This window comes from Carcharhinus amblyrhynchos, chromosome 13 (assembly GCF_965287045.1).
Source record: "Carcharhinus amblyrhynchos chromosome 13, sCarAmb.v2.hapA, whole genome shotgun sequence".
Lineage (NCBI taxonomy): Eukaryota > Metazoa > Chordata > Chondrichthyes > Carcharhiniformes > Carcharhinidae > Carcharhinus > Carcharhinus amblyrhynchos.
In genome coordinates this window covers 72,648,894-72,669,117 of record NC_137336.1, presented here as the reverse complement: position 1 = coordinate 72,669,117, position 20,224 = coordinate 72,648,894, and the positions used below count along the sequence as shown (strand labels likewise).

The following is a 20,224-nucleotide window of genomic DNA, read 5'->3' as shown; positions in this document are numbered from 1 at the left end:
GATGTTGTGAAGGATTAGAAAGAAACATTGCAAGGTCCACTCCTCAGAGGGTCAAAGCAACACATTGCACGCATTTCTATCAGTTATAAAACTATTTATATATCATAATACTCCACCCTTGTCCTGAAGCTAATCACAGTCGGGGGTCACTGTGGGTAGCAGATATTAAAACTAGTTCTTGCTTCTCATCTGGGTCATATGTGGTTGGCAGTTCACGAGGCACCAGGAAAAGATTAAAGAAGTGAACTGACCACTGCCCCATTCACAAATTGATCAAGAACGCATATTTAAATAGCAGGAATGTATATGATGAAGATTTTATTGTTGATATAATATATATATTTAAACAGTAATACAGTTACAACAGGAAGCAGACACTGGGCCACAGTGTGTCTCAGGTTCCGTCACTGACTCTCTAATTGGCCGGTAACTGTCACTAACTATTTACAAATCCTGAAAATAGGACGAAAATCTTCAACAAGACACTAGATTCTTCTCTGAAAAGAATCTGGCTGCAGAAAGGATGCAGAGAGGAGAGCAGTGGAGGTTTTTTGTGTGGAGGGGGGGTGGTGTGGGAAGATCGAGCGGAGCAGAAGATGGAAGCCCCCCAGAGGATAGGAGCATCTGGGAAGGGGGATAGAGGCACAAGCAATGTAAAGAATAGAGGGAGAGCAGCAGTGAGGATAGTGGGGCAGGCAGTAGAAGGGATGAAGGTTGCACGAGAGGACCAGGTTGTGAGGAGGAGGAGATCTTGATGCTCACAACACCTGTGCTTCACTCCATGGGTACTGTGACAAGACAGTACCACAAACTGCATCCTGGGGTGGGTTAGGGTTAGGGAGGCACACACACCCCTCCCACTGTATATCATGGGTGGGATTCCCTGTGTAGACCAGCACTAAACCCTCCCAAACCCCTTGCAGTGTGTATCCAGGAAACTCCACGAGTTCAGACGTGTGAAAGGTCTGCACCCTGAGTTTCTCCTCGTGCTGTGGGTCAGGGGGTGTTTGGCAGGGCAGCTGTGGAGTTCCAGAACATAGGAAAACTCTGGACTAACAGCTGAGATCTCTCTCTGGCTGTGGAGATGTTGCAGAGGGGGAAGAGTTTAGGGGGTGGGTTTGGTTGACATCAAGCAATAAACCAGTTCCCACACCAACCTCCCCTATGTGTGGATCTTCCTAGTACAAGCGCCACAGTCTGGACACCCTTTTGGAGTAACAGATCTGGCCCCTTGGAAGGGTATCCCCCCCACAGCACCCACTCCCTCATCCCACTGAAGGGGCAACCCTTGCCTCCCCGCCTGACCCCAGCTCCTCAGTGATGTGGGGAAGACGGGGGGAGGAACTGGGGCTGCCTTCTGTCTCTCAGGATTAAGGCTAATGACTGCAGTTAAATATCTGTCATGGGATCATTTTTCTGGGCGGGGGGTGGGGGGGCAATATTAAGGCTCCTCAGCTGCCAGCCGGCTGCCCTCCTCCAGCTGGCCGCCCTCCTCCAGCCGGCTGCCCTCCTCCAGGCGGGTCCATACCTCGAGACGTATCCCACCCTCCAGACAGCTGCCCTCCTCCAGACGGGTCCACCCTTCCAGACGGGGCTCCCCCTCCAGGCTAGTGTCTGCCGGAAGAGGTTGCTCTTCTACGAACGTGGGCCCCTGGATGAAGCTGGGCCCCTCGCCGAACGCTCCACTCTCCTCCAAAGCCGTCAGGCTGGTGACAGAGGTCAGCAGCATCTCCGGGTGGCTCTTGCTCTTGTGGGCTGACACGTTGTCCTTCTTCTCAAATTTCTTTCCACAGATGTCGCAGGAGAACTGGTAACCCGACTCTGCGTCGTGCTTCTTCATGTGCCAGTTCAGCGAAGCCTTCTGTCGGCAGGTGAATCCACAGATCTCACACCTGGACAGAGAGAGAGACACAGCGTGTGTGTGTGTGAGGGAGCCAAAGACAAAAGACAGGGGAGAAGGACATTGGGGGATGCAGAGAAAGAGAGGGGGATGGACAAAGAGAAAATGAAAGGAGGTGGGGGCAGAGGGGTTAGGGGGCCGGGCGGGGGCCAGACAGTGGGTTGGGGCTGTGGGGAGAGGGTGCCGAGGGGGTTGGGGCGGGGGAAGGGGGGGGGGGGGGGGGGGTGAGGAGGAGGCCGGGTAGGGGCAGCTTGGAGTGAAGGGTAGGGCATCGAGAGTGTGACTGGGGGAAAAGTGGGGGTGGGGGGCACAGACTTTTCCCAATAAGCAGTCAATCCTGCCGAATGCTCCATCACCCTCCCAACATTCTGCCCTCATATAGCTACTAGCCCCTCTCCTTACTGCAGTGGTTTCTCTCCAGTGTGAATCCGTCTGTGCACCACCAGGTTCTTGTCAGTCTTGAAAGCTCGGCCGCAAAACTCACAGATGTAATTCCGCTGGTCTGCAAAGAAAGGCTGGGATAAACATTTGTCTGAGATATAATTCTGTTGGTGTGTAAATAAAGTCTGGTGTGAATATTTGGCCAAATCTACTTGCAGCCTCTCGGTAACTGAGAGCATGGTGGGATCTGCAGTGTGTGGGATGTCAGGGTGGGGGAGTGGGAGATGAGCAGCACATTTCAGACCACTGCTTCCTACAACGAGCAGCTCCATGCAGAAGAGTTAATGATGAAAGTGACGCCACTCGCTGGGTCGGAGTGGGATGGGTGCAGATACTCAGTTGGCAGTGTTTGTACGTGCGGCAGCATGTTATTCACTCCGCGCTCTGAGTACAGAGCCCAAAATCCAAATTCCACTGAAACTACACGAGTACTGGAGGGAGCACTGCACTGTCAGAGGGTCAGTGCTGAGGGAGTGCTGCACTGTCAGAGGGTCAGTGCTGAGGGAGTGCTACACTGTTGGAATGGCGTATCAATGTGAAGTGCTACAAATAATGGGAGATGGGACAGGGTTGCTGCACCAAATGAACATAAGAACATAAGAAATAGGAGCAGGAATAGGTCATCTAGCCCCTTGAGCCTGCCCCGCCATTCAATAAGATCATGGCTGATCTGAAGTGGATCAGTTCCACTTTCCCGCTTTCTCCCCATAACCCTTAATTCCCTTGTCTATCAGAAACCTATCTACCTGCGTCTTAAATATATTTAGCGAGGCAGCCTCCACCACTTCAATGGGCAGAGAATTCCAGAGATTCACCACCCTTTGAGTGAAGAAGTTCCTCCTCAACTCTGTTCTAAACTGCAACCCCCCTTTATCTTGAGGCTGTGCCCTCTAGTCCTGCTGTCCCTTCTGAGCGGGAAGAACCTCTCCACCTCTACCCTATCCATCCCCTTCATCATCTTATACGTCTCAATAAGATCCCCCCTCATCCTTCTAAACTCCAACAAGTACAAGCCCAGTCTATTCAGCCTCTCTTTATAGTTCAGCTCCGTCAACTCCGGTATTAGCCTAGTGAACCTCCTCTGCACTCCCTCCAAGGCCAAAATATCCTTGCGCAAGTGCGGCGACCAAAACTGCACACAATACTCCAGCTGCGGCCTCACCAGTGCCCTGTACAGTTGCAGCAAGACCTCCCTACTATTACATTCAATCTCCCTCGCTATGAAGGCCAGCATCCCATTTGCCTTCCTGATCACCTGCTGCACCTGTAGGCTGGGTTTTTGCGACTCATGCACAAGGACCCCGAGGTCCCTCTGCACCATAGCATGCTGCGGTTTTTTGCCCTTTAAGTAGTAGTCCCTCCTACTATTATTCCTGCCAAAGTGGATAACCTCACACTTGCCAACATTGTATTCCATCTGCCAGGTCCTCGCCCACTCGCTCAGCCTACCTAGATCCCTCTGCAGACTTTCTACACCCTCCGCACAATTTGCTTTTCCACTTATCTTTGTGTCATCAGCAAATTTCGACACCCTACACTCAGCTCCCTCCTCCAGATCATTTATATAAATGGTAAATAGCTGAGGCCCCAGCACCGATCCCTGGGGCACTCCACTAGTCACCAACTGCCAATCCGATTAGCACCCATTGACACCTACTTTCTGCCTCCTATTTGACAGCCAATCTTCTATCCACACTAACACCTTACGCCCAACTCCATGCCCCCTCACCTTCTGTAACAACCTTTTGTGCGGCACCTTATCAAACGCCTTCTGAAAATCGAGAAACACCACATCCAACGGTTCCCCTCCGTCCACCGCACTAGACACATCCTCAGAATTCCAATAAATTCGTCAGACATGACTTCCCTTTAACGAATCCGTGCTGCGTCTGCTCTATCAAACAATTCTTCTCAAGATGCCTCGCTATTTCTTCTTTGATGACGGATTCAAGCATTTTTCCTACAACAGGCGTTAAACTAACCGGCCTATAATTCCCTGCCTTTTGCCTGCTACCCTTTTTAAACAACGGCGTAACATTAGCCGTTTTCCAATCTTCCAGCACTTCCCCGGAATCCAGCGAGGTTTGGAAAATAATCACTAAGGCATCCACCATTTCCTTCAGAACCCTGGGATGCATTCCATCCGATCCTGGGGACTTGTCCACCATCAGTCCCACTAGTCTGTCGAGCACTACCTCTCTAGTGACAATGATCTCATTCAGGCCCTCAACTCCTACCATCCTTCTATCGTTAATACCCGGCAAACTATTCGCGTCCTCCTCCGTGAAGACCGAAGCAAAAAACTTATTCAAGGCCTCAGCCATTTCCTCATCCCCACCACTCGATCCCCCCTCTCATTCTCTAAGGGTCCAACATTCACCCTAGCCGGCCTCTTCCTCCTTATATATTTATAAAAACTCTTACTATCCTTTTTTACATTTAGCGCTAGTTTAGCTTCATAGTCTATCCTTCCTTTCTTTATCAACTTCTTCGTCATTCTTTGTTGATTTTTAAACTTCTCCCAATCCTCTATTTGCCCACTACTTTTAGCCACTCTAAACGCATCAGCTTTTAATTTAATACTCTCCTTTATCTCCTTTCTTAACCACGGCTGATTATCCCTTCTCCTACAATCCTCCTTTACCATCGGAATAAATTTCTGCTGAGCACCCAAGAAAGATCTCCTTAAAGATCCTCCACTGTTTCTCAGCAGTCCTACCGGCCAATCTGCGCTCCCAATCTACATTTGCCAATTCCTCTCTCATCCTATCGTACTCCCCTCTGTTCAAACAGAGGACACAGGTCCGGGATCCTACTTTCTCATCCTCCATCTGCATCAAGAACTCCACCATACAATGATCACTCTTCCCAAGAGGATCCCTCACAACAAGGTCCCTAATTCTACCTGCCTCATTACATAACACCAGATCTAAGATAGCTCGCTCCCTCATCGGCTCCAGCACACACTGTTCAAGGAAACTATCCCGGCAGCATTCCAATAACTCTTCCTCAAGCCCACCGCATCCAACATGGGTCGACCAATCAATATGTAGATTGAAATCCCCCATAATTATTGCCGTTCCATTCCTGCATGCATCATTTATTTGTGTGTTTATAGCCCGCCCCACCTCCAGGTCATTATTTGGGGGCCTATAGACCACACCCACCAGTGTCTTCCTCCCCTTGCTGTTCCTTATCTCCACCCACAACGATTCCACGTTCTGCTCTTTGGCGCCTATATCTTCCCTTACTACCACCCTGATACTATCCTTAATCAGCAGAGCTACCCCTCCCCCCTTTTCCTCCTGTCTATCCTTCCTAAACACTTGATACCCCTGGACATTCAGCTCCCAGTCCCCGACACCCTGCAACTACGTTTCCGTAATGGCCACCAGATCATATCTATTTGTGCTGATCTGCGCCACCAGCTCATGCATTTTGTTCCGAATGCTTCGTGCATTCAGATAAAGTGTTTTTATCCCAGCCTTTATCTGGACTTTATTTGAAGGAACACTACCAACCTTTCTCATGCTCCCTACTCCCTTTATTATTGGGGCATCCTTGACCTCTTCCCGTACCTGTACCCTCTCTTTTACTTTAGACACTGTAATTTCACCTACCCTTGCACCCACCCCCCCACCCCACCCCCACACACCCACCACCCCCCCCCACCCCCCCCCCCACCCCCACACCCACACCCCACAGCCCCCCACCCCACCACACCCCCCCACACCCCCTCCCCACCCCCCACTAGTTTAAAGCCCTATCTACAGTCCTAGTTATACAATTCGCCAGGACTCTGGTCCCAGCACGGTTCAGACCAACACCATCCCATCTGAACAGGTCCCACCTGCCCCAATACTGGTGCCAATGCCCCATAAATTCAAAACCATTCCTCCCACACCAATCCCTGAGCCACCCATTCATCTCTTTAATCCTATCTACCCTACGCCCATCTGCACGCGGTTCAGGTAGTAATCCAGAGATAGCCACCTTGTCGGTTCTGCTTTTTAATTCCATTCCCACCTTTTAAACTCCCTCTCCAGATCCTGAATGGAGTGACAGCAGCCACACTCACCGCTATGCAATTTTTCATGCTCCTCCATCTGTGTCTTGAATCGGAAGATGCGTCCACAGCTGGGATAAGAGCAGGCAAAGGTCCGGTGCAGCATATGCTGGTACTTCATGTGGCGCTTAAATAAGAGAAAAGGATAAAGGGGATTAAAAAGTGAGAGAAGGAACAGAGGATATGGTGTAGAACAGACGGGGGAAGGGGAAAGGCAGACCAAGTGTGGAGCATGCATGGAGGTGGAGCCAGAGAAATGATGAAGGTGGGATGGGGCCCTGCAGGGGCCCACACATGGAGGAGGGAGGGAGAGAGGTGCAGCTGGGAATGATAGGCCCTGGGCCTCTCACATTATTTGGGAGACCTGGGCCAGGGTGGGAGGTCCTGGGACGGGGCTCAGTGAGCGCTTGCAGACAAGTGAGGAGTTGAATTGCAGAGTAGGAGAAGGGGACAAAATGGGAGTGTCGAGAGAGAGAGAGCGAGGGACGAGGCAAAAAGCAGCTTTCTTACCTTCAAATACTGAGGATTGGAGACAATTTTCCCACATCCCTCAAATTCACAGCGGACGTACTGCTTTTGAATCTTCTTCCTGGCAGTGAAAGAATAGAGAGAGAATATGGGGAGAGAATACATTGAAAACATGGACACCTAGCGGATAGTGTTAGCCAAGCACTGGCATTGACCGGATGAAACATCTGGGACCTTTCCATACAGCTTGATCTGAATGCCACAGTTGCTCTCATACAGACATCCCACAGGCTGGTTTTCCCAAAATTATCAATTTCGTAGGTTGACATTGGCTTTAGAGCGTGCTGCAAATTGATACTGTTTCCCACACTTGAACTTTCATAGGATCATAAAAGCTATAGAGTGCAGGAGGCCATTCAGCCCATTGAGCCTGCACTAACAACAATCCCACCCAGACACTGCTCTGTAACCAATGTATTTACACAGCTAATCCCCCTAACACCACAGGTCAATTTATCATATCCAAGCAGCCTAACCTGTAGATATTTGGAACGTGAGGAGAAACCGAAGCACTTGAAGGAAACCCAGGCAGACACTAGAGAACATTCAATTTCCACACAGACAGCGACCCAAAGCCAGAAGTGAACCTGGATCCCTGGCGCTGTGAGACAGCAATGCTAACCACTGTGACACTGTACTGCCCCCAATTTCTTTAAAAATTCATGTTTAATATTGCATTAAACCTCAACTTTCCAGAATTTGCTCATCAGCTCCATGGGTGAAAAGAAAAGACAAATATTACTGCACCAGGCCCTCATGCAGAAAGATTCTACAGGCTTACTTTGAGCTCTCAGCTCATGTCTTTGTTGCCACACCATTCATCCAGAGAACATCATCAGGAACTCTTTATTCATCGCCCTTGATCAATCGCACTTCAGGCAGCCAATTGTTGATGCGGAGTGGATTGTGCTCCGGAGATGTCAATGCCTAAAACAACTTTGTCACAATCCTCTGAAAATAACTTTGTCACTATCCTCCCATTGCTTAGGGATGAAACTTTTTTTTTTAAAGTGGGAGACCCTGAAAGAATCACGTTCAAAACCCAGACAAATGCCAAGCAAAGCTGTGAGATCGATCCCCCCCCTCATGATTTACAATCAAATGGATCAACTGCCCTCTGCTGTAAATATGAAGAGTGCCTGGATGGGAAACTCTCAACCTCAGCCAGAACAAAACTAACTACTAGAGACGTATACAACCTGCAGTTTGTGGATGACCGCTGTGTTGTTACCCAGTCTGTGCCAGGTTTCAGACTCTCTCAATCTCTCCAACAAGGAAATCCAGTCTGTCCATCCAATATCGCCACAACAAAACTCCCATCAACCCAGGCCTGGTCAGTCAAACATTCCACTGTGTACCCCCCACCAGTGTACACACTTTCTCTACACAGTGTACACAGTCTCTACGTAACATCTCTCCCTAGTATGCACACTATCACTGTGCCCCACTCCTCCCTGAAGTACAGAATGACTGTACCCATTCTCCAGTGCACTCAGTGTACCGCTGCAGTGAGCTTCGCTGTATCTCCTCCCCTCCCCAGTGTACACACTAACTCTGTATCCCCCTCTCCCCAGTGTAGTGTCTCTGTACTCCCCTCTCCCCAGTGTACAATGACTCTAACTCCCCCTGCTCCCCAGTGTACACACTGACTCTAACTCCCCTCACCCATGTTACCCTGACTCCAAATCCCCCTCTCCCGAGTGTACACGGTGATTCTGAATTCCCCTCTCTCCCCAGTATACACACTGTCTCCCCGATATCCACCCCCCTCTAGTGTAAACACTGTCCCTGTGCCCAATCCCTCTCCCCAGTGTACAAACCGTTCTGCTTCCCCTCTGTCCAGTATACACACTGTGCCATTGCCCCCCTCTCCCCCTTGTACACTGTTTCTGTGCATCATTCCTCTCCAGTATATACAGTCTCTCTATATACACCCTTTCTCCCTAGGGTACACGCTGTCTCTGTAACCACCCAGGCGGCATGGTAGCACAGTGGTTAGCACTGCTGCTTCACAGCTCCAGGGACCTGGGTTCGATTCCCGGCATGGGTCACTGTCTGTATGGAGTTTGCACATTCCAATTGCGTCTGGGTGGGTTTCTGCCGGTGCACCGATTTCCTCCCACAGTCCAAAGATGTGTGGGTTAGGTTAATCGGCCATGCTAAAATTGCCTCTTAGTGTCCTGAGATGCATAGATTAGGAAGTATAGCAGGTAAATATGAAGGGATATGGGGGTAGGGACTGGGTGGGACTGTGGTCGGTGCAGACTCGATAGGCCAAATGGCCTTCTTCTGCACTGTAGGGTTTCTATGCCCCATGTACGCAATATGCCTCTATAACCTCTCTCCCCAGTGTGTGCAATGACTCCATATTCCCATTCTCTGTGTAGTGTCTCTGTACCCTTCTGTCTCCAATGCACAGTATCTGTTTTCCTTCTCTCTCTAGTGTACACACCGTGTTTCTATAGTTCTCCCCAGTGGATAGTGTTGCTGCACCCCCTCCCTCGCCAGTGCGCACACTGTTTCTGTATCCCCTCCCCAGTGCATATACGCTGTGTCTCTGCACCCCTTCTCACCAGTACTTCTCCATATTGCTGCTGCCACCAACCCCTGGACTCACCGGATTTTCTTCGGCTGCTCACTCGGATCTCTCTTCCCTCGTCGTTTCTGAGCTTTTCTGCAGGTTAGCAAAAAGGAGGAAGAAAATATGATTGCACACTAGCAAGAAACACAAAGGCAGGCTGTAAAAAGTTACAGACAAGGACAGCAGGCCATTTGGCCCCTCGAGCCTGCTCCACCAGTTAATAAGATCATAGCTGATCTTATAGTAACCTCAAATCTGTATCCCACCTACCCCCGATAACCTATCGCTCCTCCAACTCCACCCCCCCACACCTCACTTGCTAAGAATCTATCCATCTCTGTCTTAAAAATATTCAAAGGCCCACAGACCTGAGAATTAAATTTCTCATTTCCATTTTAAATGGATGATCCCCTTATTTTTAAACTAGTTCTAGATTCTCCCACAAGAGGAAACTTGCTCTCCACATCCACCCTGTCAACACTCCTCAGGATCTTAAAGGTTTTGATCAAGCCGCTTCTTATTCTTCAAAATTCCAGCAGATATGAGCCAGGCCTCTCCAGCCCTTCCTCAGAAGACAACTCACCCATTCCTGGCATTAGTCTAGTGAACCTTCTCTGAACTGCTTCCAATGTGTTTAGACCTTTCCTCAAATAAGGAGACCAATACTGTACATTGTAATCCAGGAGTGGTCTCACCAAGACTGAAGCATACCCTCCCAATTTTTGTATTCAATTCCACACAGACCGTTCCGGTATAGGACAGAAAAAAGATCTGCAAGAATGAATATTGGCAGAGACAGGAACATTCATAACAGAAACAGGAAAATGTGCCTGTCTCTGGGGAAGACGATACAGCAAATTTCCCGGAGACACTAGGACCCAAGGGGCTTATGGAAACGAGAGATGGAAAAAAACAGGTACAAACAAAGTACTCGGAAAAGTAATTTAAGAAATCTCCAGGATTTGATGAACTACAGCCAAGTGAGTTGAATGTGACTATAGATATTAGGATGCTGTTTCTCTAAAGTTTCACCATTCAGAAGAAATCCTTTCTCAAATCCGTCTCAGATGAATGGAAACACCCTCTCCACATTTATCTTGTCTAACCCCCTAGGAATCTTATGTTTCAATCAGAATGCCTCTTATCCTTCAGAACTCCAAGGAGTACAGACCCTACCTGTTTAATCTTTCCTCATATAGCAGTCCCTCCATACCTGGGATCATCCTAGTAAACCTCCTCTGTACTGCCTCCAATGAAAATATATATTTCCTTAAGTTAGATGAAAACTTTACATAGTATTCTAAACATAACCTTGCTTTCTAGCCTCTACAGGAAGTTGAAAATGTAACCCCGCCCCCCCCCACTCCCAAACTCTTTAAGGAAGTAAGGAAAATGGGGAACTGCAGACCTGTTAGTTTGATGGGAAAACATAAGAATCTACTGTAAAAGATGTGATAACTGGACACTAAATAGAACCATAAATGGAACAGAGTCGACATGGATTTCTGAAAAGGGAAATCGTGTCCAAGAAACCTGTTAGAAGCTTCTTCAGAGTGTAGCACAGACAAAGGAGAATCAGTGGATGTGGTGCTATTTGAACCATCTGGTTTTTGATAAGCTCCCATACAGGTTACGTGGGATTGAGGGGTGGGGTGCCAGATACGGAGACATAATGATGTGGATTAAGAATTAGCAGAAGAGAGAAAATAGCTATTCTCAGGTAGGCAGGGTCAGGGCTAGCTGGGGCCACTTTTCACAACCAATATCAGTGATCTGGTTGTGGGGACTAAACGTAATATTTGCAACAGAAGCAAAATCCTGTCCATGTTGGAAATCTGGAATAAAAACAGAAATTGCTGGATAAACTCAGCAAGTCTGGCAGCATCTGTGGAGACAGAAATAATGTTTTGGATCTAAAAGATCCAAAAGACATGCAGGTTAAATTGATTGGCTATGCTAAATTGACCTTGTGTTGGGGGATTAGCAGGGTAAATATGTAGGGTTACAAGAATTGGGCCTGGGTGGGATTGTGGTTGGTGCAGATTCGATGGGCTGAATGGCCTCCTTCTGCATTATAAGGATTCAATAATTCTATGAGCCCTCTACAAAACTGAAGAAAGGGCGAAATGTCCTGAAATATATCGAGGGAAAGTGGGTGGAGAAGCTGGGGCAGAATGGAAGGCCAGGGATCGGTCATGGCAGAGGAGATTTGGAAAAATTTGGCCTGGACGGTAATATTTTGAGTGTTAATGGTGCCATTAAGGGATGAAGACTGCTCATGGAAGCAAAAAATATTGAATATTTCCAAATTTGCTGATGACACAAAACTGTATTAAGTCAGAGGATAATGCAAGGCTTCAAGAGGGTTTGGATAGGCCAAGTAAGTGGGTAGGAACATGGTGGAAGGAAGATAAAATGAAAAAGTGTGGAGCTATCAATGCTCCCTCAACTGGAGTACTGTGTGCAGTTTTGGTCGCCGCACTTACGCAAGGATATTTTGGCCTTGGAGGGAGTGCAGAGGAGGTTTACTAGGCTGATACCGGAGTTGAGGGGGTTGAGCTATGAGGAGAGGCTGAATAAACTAGACTTGTACTCGTTAGAGTTTAGAAGAATGAGGGGAGATCTCCTTGAGACATATAAGATGATGAATGGGATGGATAGGAAAGAGGTGGAGAGACTCTTCCCGCTCAGAAAGGACAGTAGGACTAGGGGGCACAGCCTCAAGATAAAGGGGGGGCGGTTCAGAACGGAGTTGAGGAGGAACTTCTTCACTCAAAGGGTGGTGAATCTCTGGAATTCTCTGCCCGTTGAAGTGGTGGAGGCTGCCTCGCTAGATATTTTTAAGACGCGGGTTGATGGGTTTTTGATAAGCGAGGGGATTAAGGGTTATGGGGAGAGGGCGGGAATGTGGAACTGAGCCACGACAGATCAGCCATGATCTTATTGAATGGCGGGGCAGGCTCGAAGGGCTAGATGGCCTACTCCTGCTCCTATTTCTTATGTTCTTATGTGTCCCCTCCTGGCCCTCCCGAGGAAGGCAGAGTATTTGTTAAGTGGTGAGAGGTTGGGAAGTGTCGATGTCCAGAGGGTGCTCTTGTTCATGAGTCACTATCATCACACAGGCATTTGGAAGGCAAATAGTGCGTTGGTTTTCAATGCAAGGGGACTTGAGTCCAGCAGTAAAAATGTCTTGCTACAGTTGTATAATGACGGCGCCTGGAATATTGGTCTCCTTAGCTAAGGAAAGATATATTTGCCATAGAGGGAGTACGGCGGAGGTTCACCAGACTGATTCCTGGGATGGTCTTATGAGGGATTGAGGAAATTGGGCTTGTGCTCTCCAGAGTTTTGAAGAATGAGAGGTGATCTTGTTGAAACATACAAGTCTGACAGGTCATGACAGAATGGATGTGGATATGACATTTCTCCTACCTGATGAGGTGAGAACTGGAGCCCAGAAACATTGCTATCAAGTGGCACGTACTCAGTAATAACCTGCCCACAGACGCTCAGTTTGGGATCGCCAGGGTCACTCAGCTCCTGATCTCATTACAGCCTTGGTCAAATAATGGGCAAAAGAGCTAAACTCCTACCATAGAATCCCTTTGAAGCAAGAGTGGCCATTCTGCCTATTGAGTCCGCATCGACAACAATCCCACCTAATCCCTATCTCTGTAACCCCACATATTTACCCTGTTAATCCCCCTGACACTAAGGGGCAATTTAGCATGGCCAATCAACCGAACCCCACACATCTTTGGACATGAGTCATCCACATCTCTCACATTCTCAGGTACTGAAGCAGTCCTTCTGAAGCAAGACTTGGACAATATTCCAGGCTTAGTCTGCCAAGTGACAAGTAACATTCGCTGACCATCTCTAACAAGCGAAACTCTAACCATTTCTGCTTGATATTCAATGCCATTACCATCTCTGAATCCCCACGATCAACATCCTGAGAACAACCACTGAGCAGAAATTGAACTGGACAGCCATACAAATACTGTGGCTACAAGACCAGGTAAAAGGCTGAGAATTCTATAGTGAGTAACTCACCACCTAACTCCATCTACAAGGGCATAAGTCAGGAGTGTGATGGAATACTCCCCAATTGCCTGGATGGGTGCAGCTCCAACAACACTCAAGAAGCTCAACACCACCTAGGACAAAGCAGTTTGTTTGATTGCTACCTGTTCCACAAACATTCACTCCCTCCACCACTGACACACAGTGGCAGCCTTGTGTATCATCTACAAGATGCACTGCAGGAACTCACTGAGGAACCTTAGGCAGCACCTTCCAAACCCAAGACCACTAACACTTAGAAGAACAAAAGCAGCAGATACTGGGAACAGCACCAGCTGGAAGCTCATCTCCACATCACTCACCATCGGACTTGGGAATATATTGCCATTCCTCCACTGTTGCTGGGTCAAAATCCTAGAAATCCCACCCTAACTGCACTATGGGTGTAACTACACCTCAGAAACTACAGCAGGTCAAGAAGGCAGCTCGCCATCACCATGTGAAGGGACAACTAGGGCTGGGCAGATCACATAACTGAATAAAAACACAGCCTCTAAATAAGGGGCAGTCTATTTAAGACAGCTGAGGAAGAATTTCTTCATTTTGCAGGTGCTGAAGAGGTGAAAATGTCTACCTCTGAGGGCTGGAGAAGCTCAATCATTGAACGTATAAAATCCTGGAGAGCAAAGACATCACAAGGCACATGGAGATAGTAGAGAGAATGGTGCACAGGTAGAGAGATGACCATCCTCGATCTGTCTGAAATGCAGAGCAGGATCGATGGGCTGATTGGCCTGGTCCTGTGTTTACTAATGGAACACGAGGTTCCCAGACTGACTGTCACGGTATACTATTCCAACCGATCCCAGGTACGGACAGCACAGCTGAAGAGGGGGGAATTGGAGGAATAACTACCTGTTTATTGCTTCATCCGGCGGCTTCTTCACACTGTTCCGGCGAGATCTACCCCTCCTCTTCTCTCGATCTGAGCCACTGGAAAATATAAATCAATACATCCAGCTCCACAAAGGTCAGGCGCAGTCCGGATCACTGGAAACTTCAGCAAGTAGGGGAACAAACAGTCCGCATGTGCAGGGAGCATTCTGGAAGGAACAATCCAAATTCACAGAGTGTGCATACACAGGAAGATGGGGGAAGGTGCGGGGGTGGGGAACGGGGCGGGGGACAGAGCAGGGAAAGGGAATGGGCCAGGCAGAGACACCGGGAGTGGACCGGGAAGGGAGGAGGGCAGGGAGGGCCCGGGGATGGCGTGGAGCCGCGCAGAGGGCCCGGGGACGGCACGGTAACATGTAGGCAGCACGGAAACATGTGGGCAGCTCGGCGAGAGTGCAGACACACGTGGGGGGCTCGACGACAGTGCGGACATGAGGGTGCGCTCGGAAACAATGCGGAGACGAAGGGAGGGCTCAGGGACAGTGCGTATGCCTGTGGATGGTTCGGGAGCACAGATCAAGTGAGGTAACAATGCAGATATGCAGGGAGCATTGAATATCTGAACATAAGGAGCAGGATCCAGACACACAGCGAGTGCTCAGGATCCACTATGAATGCACAGGAACATACCTCTCTGACGAAGGGATATAGTTTTCGTCCTTCGGATCATCGTAGAATTGATATTCATCGTCAGAGTCGACCTCAGTTAATTCCTCCTCATCCTCATCACAGTCATCGTCACTATGAGGAACAGGAAGCAAGGGACAAGCTGTTGCAGTACAGTTACAACAAAGGCAGCTTCCCTGACAATGTGGACAATTGTCCAGTGAACAGCACCCAGCCCCACATCAGCAGATTTCACTTTGGTATCTGTGACTTTCCTTTGTGATTCTGCTCTCTGGTTGCAGTTGCCCTCTAAAGGGCTGCCCCTGTTAATTTCTTCTTTTGATCCTGTTTCTTTGATTTGCTAAAAATATCACATTGTCCGTAAAAAAGAGACTAGCCAGTAGCTGTACCATTAAGGTGTGTGCAGAGTTAAGAAAGAGACTGATGACAGTGAAATCCAGTGGCATTAAAACAGCAATAACATGGTCTCACTCAGTTTGGATGTTTGATAGGGAGGATGTGACAGATAATGTGGTGATTGACAGTGAGGAGTCGTTGTGTATTATGGGTGGTGTTGGGAGATGCTTTTTCTTTACTACATAGCAACTTCATGGAGTATCTCTTCAAAAGGTGGAGTATAGGGTGGGGGTGCTGGGAATGGACCTCTGGTGAGGGAGAGTTGGCTTTATAGTAGAGCATTCTGGTGGGATACATGGGGTAGGTGTGCACGCACATATGGAGAGGTTTTCAGGAGGGCAGCGTGGTAAGGAGCAGGCATTCCTTGGAGATGGATCATGAAACAACAGGGGGAGGCAGTCTGAGGTGAGACGGGGGAAGGAAATGTTCCAGCTGTGGGGAGGTTCACGGGGGAATGCATTCCATTCCACAAGTGTGGGGCAGAGGGGGGGCATCAAGAATGCTTCTGTGGGACTTTGACTCCTTATCTAACCTGTGCTGGAGAGTATTACCCCAGAAACAACGCACCTGAACATAACACGGGAAGATCTTGAGATCTCACCTAGTCAACGTCAGCTCTGTCTCTGCAACTTGTGCCTCTGACTCTTGGGAACCTGTAACAGAGAAAGGCAGAAATTGCAGAGAGCAAAGGGACTCTCCCACATCACAAACTCAAAACACTGCCTTCACTGCCACTGACAGATCAAACACCACACCCAGTCTGTAACCCACATGGCATCCACACAAGCGCATGCGCACACAAATTGGCACCCATATGTTCAGTCCCTTCATCCAAGTCATGGACAGAAATTTAAATATCTGAGACCCCAGCACTTATCCCCCCACTTCCTGTCACAACTTACCAGCCCAATCTGACCAATTTATGCCTACTTAAACTTCCTGTTAACCAATCCTCTATTCACGTTAGTATTCCATTCCTAGACACCATCAGCTTTTATTTTGTACAATAGCCTCTGACACAGCACCTCGTCAAACACCTTTCGAAAATTCAAGTACAGTACATCCATAGGTTCCCCCTCATCCACACTGCTTGTTACTTTCTCAAAGAACTCCAGTGAACCTGATGTCTCTTTCACAAAAAGATGTTGACTCAGCCTGATCACCTTAAGTCTGCACATTCTCCCCGTGTCTGTGTGGGTTTGCTCCGGTTCCCTCCCACAATCTACAAGATGTACTGTTTGGTGCATTGGCCATGCTAGCTTCTCCCGCGGTGTACCCGAACAGGCACCAGAGTGTGGCGACTCAGGGATTTTCAGAGTAGCTTCATTGCAGTGTTAACGTAAGCCTGCTTGTGACTAATAAACAAATAAACTGAGATATTCCAAGTGTCCCACTATAACTTCCTTAATAACAGACACCAGCAATTTGTCTTGGACAGGTATTAAAGTTAACTGGCTTAACTCCTGCTCTCTTGTCTCCCTCCTTTCTTGAATAGAGGAATCACATTCGCAATCTGAGGGGAAGTTGCTAGCTTTTAGTGCTACAATTCCTGAAGTTCCCTTTCCCTGATGGTTGTAACTGTTCCACCCTTCCTATCACCTCCTGATTATTTCTTTAGTTAACATAGGTGTACACAGTAACAGCGTTCTCTAATTCAAACACATGCAACGTTGTGGTTGGTAACAATGTGGATATGTGGGGAGGATTCACTGTCTGGGCAATATCTCTCACCTTCCTGCTGTTGTGCCTCCTCCTCCTGCCTGGTGTCAGCCTTTTCGTTGGTTTGCTCCTCACTGTCTGACTCGCACACTAGCTGCAGCAGGTCAGCGTTCTCCACCTGCGCGGGCGTGCGGCCTACCTTCCTGCGGTTCCTCCGGGGCCTGCCTGGGGTTACACCACCTTGTGGGGAGACACCTCGTTGGTTCTGAGCAGGCGGGAGCCTATCCACTGGGGCGGGCTGCTCGAAGCTGTGGTCGTCTGCCTTTTCCTCACCCTCCACCTGGTTAGGCGGTGCTGGTGGTATTGGCGTCTCAGTCTCTTCTGGGGCCTTGGGTAATGCTGGGAGAAGGCTGCTCGCAGGCTCCCCATCCTCCTTCACTTGGCAGTTTGCCCCTCCTGTGGCACCCTCTGTTGAAGTAATGGAGTCCTTCCCTTTCGCCTGCTCGTCATTTGACACTTCCTGTGATCCCTCCCTCGTCACTCTCTCTGGCCCCAGCCGTGCCCGCTTGCCATTGGCCGGCAGTGTGCTGAGAACCCGCCTCCTGGGCCGGCCTGTGCTGCGCACAGATGCCCGAACTGCCCTCTGCTCTCCGCCAACATCCGCCACTCCCTTTCTTGATGCCAGCATCTCCCAGGAGTAGGAGTGACCACCAGCGCAGCTCCACACCACAGTCACTGAGTCATCGACACGTCCAGACACAATGGACTTCAGGTTCGGGATGAAGCCGCACTCCCTGCTGTGGTCATGTGACCAAACCATGAGCTGACGCAGGGCGTCACACGACGTGTGCAAATGGTCAATGTTTTCAGCCGAACAAACCTTCCCTGGGTGAGAAAGGACAACATGGTCAGCGAAATAGCGAGTAAATCTCCCTCTACACTGTCCCCATAAAACAGAGTAAGAAGTCTCACAACACCAGGTTAAAGTCCAACAGGTTTATTTGGTAGTAAACGCCACAAGCTTTCAGAACGCTGTTCCTTCGTCAGGTGAGTGGAGAGTTCTAATCAGAAACAGGGCATATAAAGGCACACACAGTTTACAGAATACTGATTAGAATGCGAGTCTTTACAACTAATCTGCTATTCAAGTCTTAAAGGTGCAGACAATGTGAGTGGAGATAGCATTAAGCATAGGTTAAAGAGATGTGTATTGTCTCCAGATAGGACAATAACGTGAGATGTTGTAAGTTCAAGCAAGTCATGGGGGTTACAGACAGTGTGACATGAACCCAAGATCCCGGTTAAGGCTGATCTCATGTGTGCAAAACGTGACTATCGGCTTCTGCTGAGTGACTCTGTACTGTTGTACGTTGTGAAGGCCACCCATCAAACACTCCCAGCACAGGTACAGCACGGGGTTAGATACAGAGTAAAGCTCCCTCTACACTGTCCCCATCAAACACTCCCAGGACAGATACAGCACAGGGTTAGATACAGAGCAAATCTCCCTGTACACTGTCCCCATCAAACACTCCCAGGACAGATACAGCACTTGGTTAGATACAGAGTAAAGCTCCCTCTACACTGTCCCCATCAAACACTCCCAGGATAAAACATGCAAAATCCAGAGCATTCAGCAAGGTGCTGCAGTTCGCTCAATTTTCTCAAAATTGTGTGTTATTTGGTCACTTTCCACTGCTGATTATGAAGCTACAAAACATCTGGGGCTGTTATACTTGTGAATGGCCTGAAGATGCAAAAGGATCTTTAAAATGTTTCTTACCTGAACAGCTCCCTCGGCTCCTTGCTGTGAAGCTGCAGGGAAAATGAAAACCAGTATTACTGACGATCAAGTTTGTTCAACCATATAGCTTGACTCACTCACATCACAGGTCCATTCAGTACAATCTAGCGCCCGTTTCTCTGTCCTCTTTCATCCAGAACTCCACCCTCGGCTCCAACAAAAAAACCGTAACTCCAATTGGTGACTTGAATTCTCTCCATCTTCCAGTCTCACCCACACACCCTCTCCCTTTCAGAACTAGACTCTGCTGCCCAGCCAGAAAAGCAGCTGTTTCTCCTCCATCTGGCTGCCAACTTCTCTTCCACCCCTCCTCTCTTCTCTCCCTCTGTCTTACTTTCTCTCCCGCCCTCCCCAACCTCCTCTCTTGCTCTCCCCTCCCCCTAGCACCTCTCATACCCCCCCCCCCAGCACCTCTCGATCTCACTCCCCTCCCGCATCTCTCACTCTGCCCGCTCCCTGAGCATCTCTTGCTCTCCTCCATCCTCCCCCACTCTCCAACACCTCTCGCTCTCTGCCTCCCCCAAGTCTGTCTTTTCCTTAATTCCCCCTCGACCTTCCCCCTCCCTGAGTCTCTCACCCTCTCGCTCGCTCGTACCCCATTCCCCACCCCCAAGTCCATCCATCTCTCCCTCAATCCTTATCCCCACCCCCCTCAATCTCTGTCCCTCTCTCTGTCTTTCCCTCAATCCCACAGAAATCGACTGGCCCGGATGGGGTACCCGGACGAGCATTCAGGTCCTGCGTGTATCAGCTGGTGGGGGTATTCACAGACATCTTCAATCTCTCTTCATAACAATCTGAGGTCCCTATCTGCTTCACGAAGACAACCAGCATCCAGATACCTGAGAAAAACCAAGCAGCGTGCCTTAACAACTATCGGTTGGTGGCTCTGACATCCATCATTATGAAGAGCTTGGAAAGGTTAGTCACGGCACGTATCAATTTCAGACTCCTGGAGTACCTGGATCCTACCACCTACAATTTGCCTACCACCACAATAGGTCCACAGTAGACGCGATTTCCCTGGCTCTGCATTCAGCCCTGGAACATGTGGACAAGGACACCTATGTCAGACTCCTATTTATTGACTACAGCGTGGTGTGGATATTCACCAACTGGTGAAGCCAAAACGCAGCCCGACATCGACCCGGAACACCAGACCACACAGACCCATCTATCGACACAGCAACTGCAAGCAAGGCAACAAGTCCTCCATCCACACACTGACCAGAGGGACGAACC

The 20,224-nt window shown here is 49.0% G+C and overlaps 1 protein-coding gene across 2 annotated transcripts in view; it reads right to left on the bottom strand.

Moving 5' to 3' along the window:
* Nucleotides 1-301: 301 nt before the first annotated feature.
* The window catches only part of LOC145351979 (uncharacterized), a 30,318-nt gene continuing 10,395 nt past the window's right edge, over nucleotides 302-20,224 (bottom strand). For both annotated transcript variants that reach the window (XM_080201826.1, XM_080201825.1), the window contains exons 2-11: nucleotides 18,962-18,993; nucleotides 17,251-18,063; nucleotides 16,121-16,172; nucleotides 15,127-15,237; nucleotides 14,458-14,535; nucleotides 9,553-9,609; nucleotides 6,918-6,996; nucleotides 6,420-6,534; nucleotides 2,303-2,402; nucleotides 302-1,892 (exon numbers count right to left, since the gene is read on the bottom strand). In XM_080201826.1, coding sequence (XP_080057952.1) covers nucleotides 1,442-1,892; nucleotides 2,303-2,402; nucleotides 6,420-6,534; nucleotides 6,918-6,996; nucleotides 9,553-9,609; nucleotides 14,458-14,535; nucleotides 15,127-15,237; nucleotides 16,121-16,172; nucleotides 17,251-18,063; nucleotides 18,962-18,993 — 1,888 coding nt within the window. In that variant the 3' untranslated portion in view covers nucleotides 302-1,441. The remainder of the gene's footprint in view (nucleotides 1,893-2,302; nucleotides 2,403-6,419; nucleotides 6,535-6,917; nucleotides 6,997-9,552; nucleotides 9,610-14,457; nucleotides 14,536-15,126; nucleotides 15,238-16,120; nucleotides 16,173-17,250; nucleotides 18,064-18,961; nucleotides 18,994-20,224) is intronic.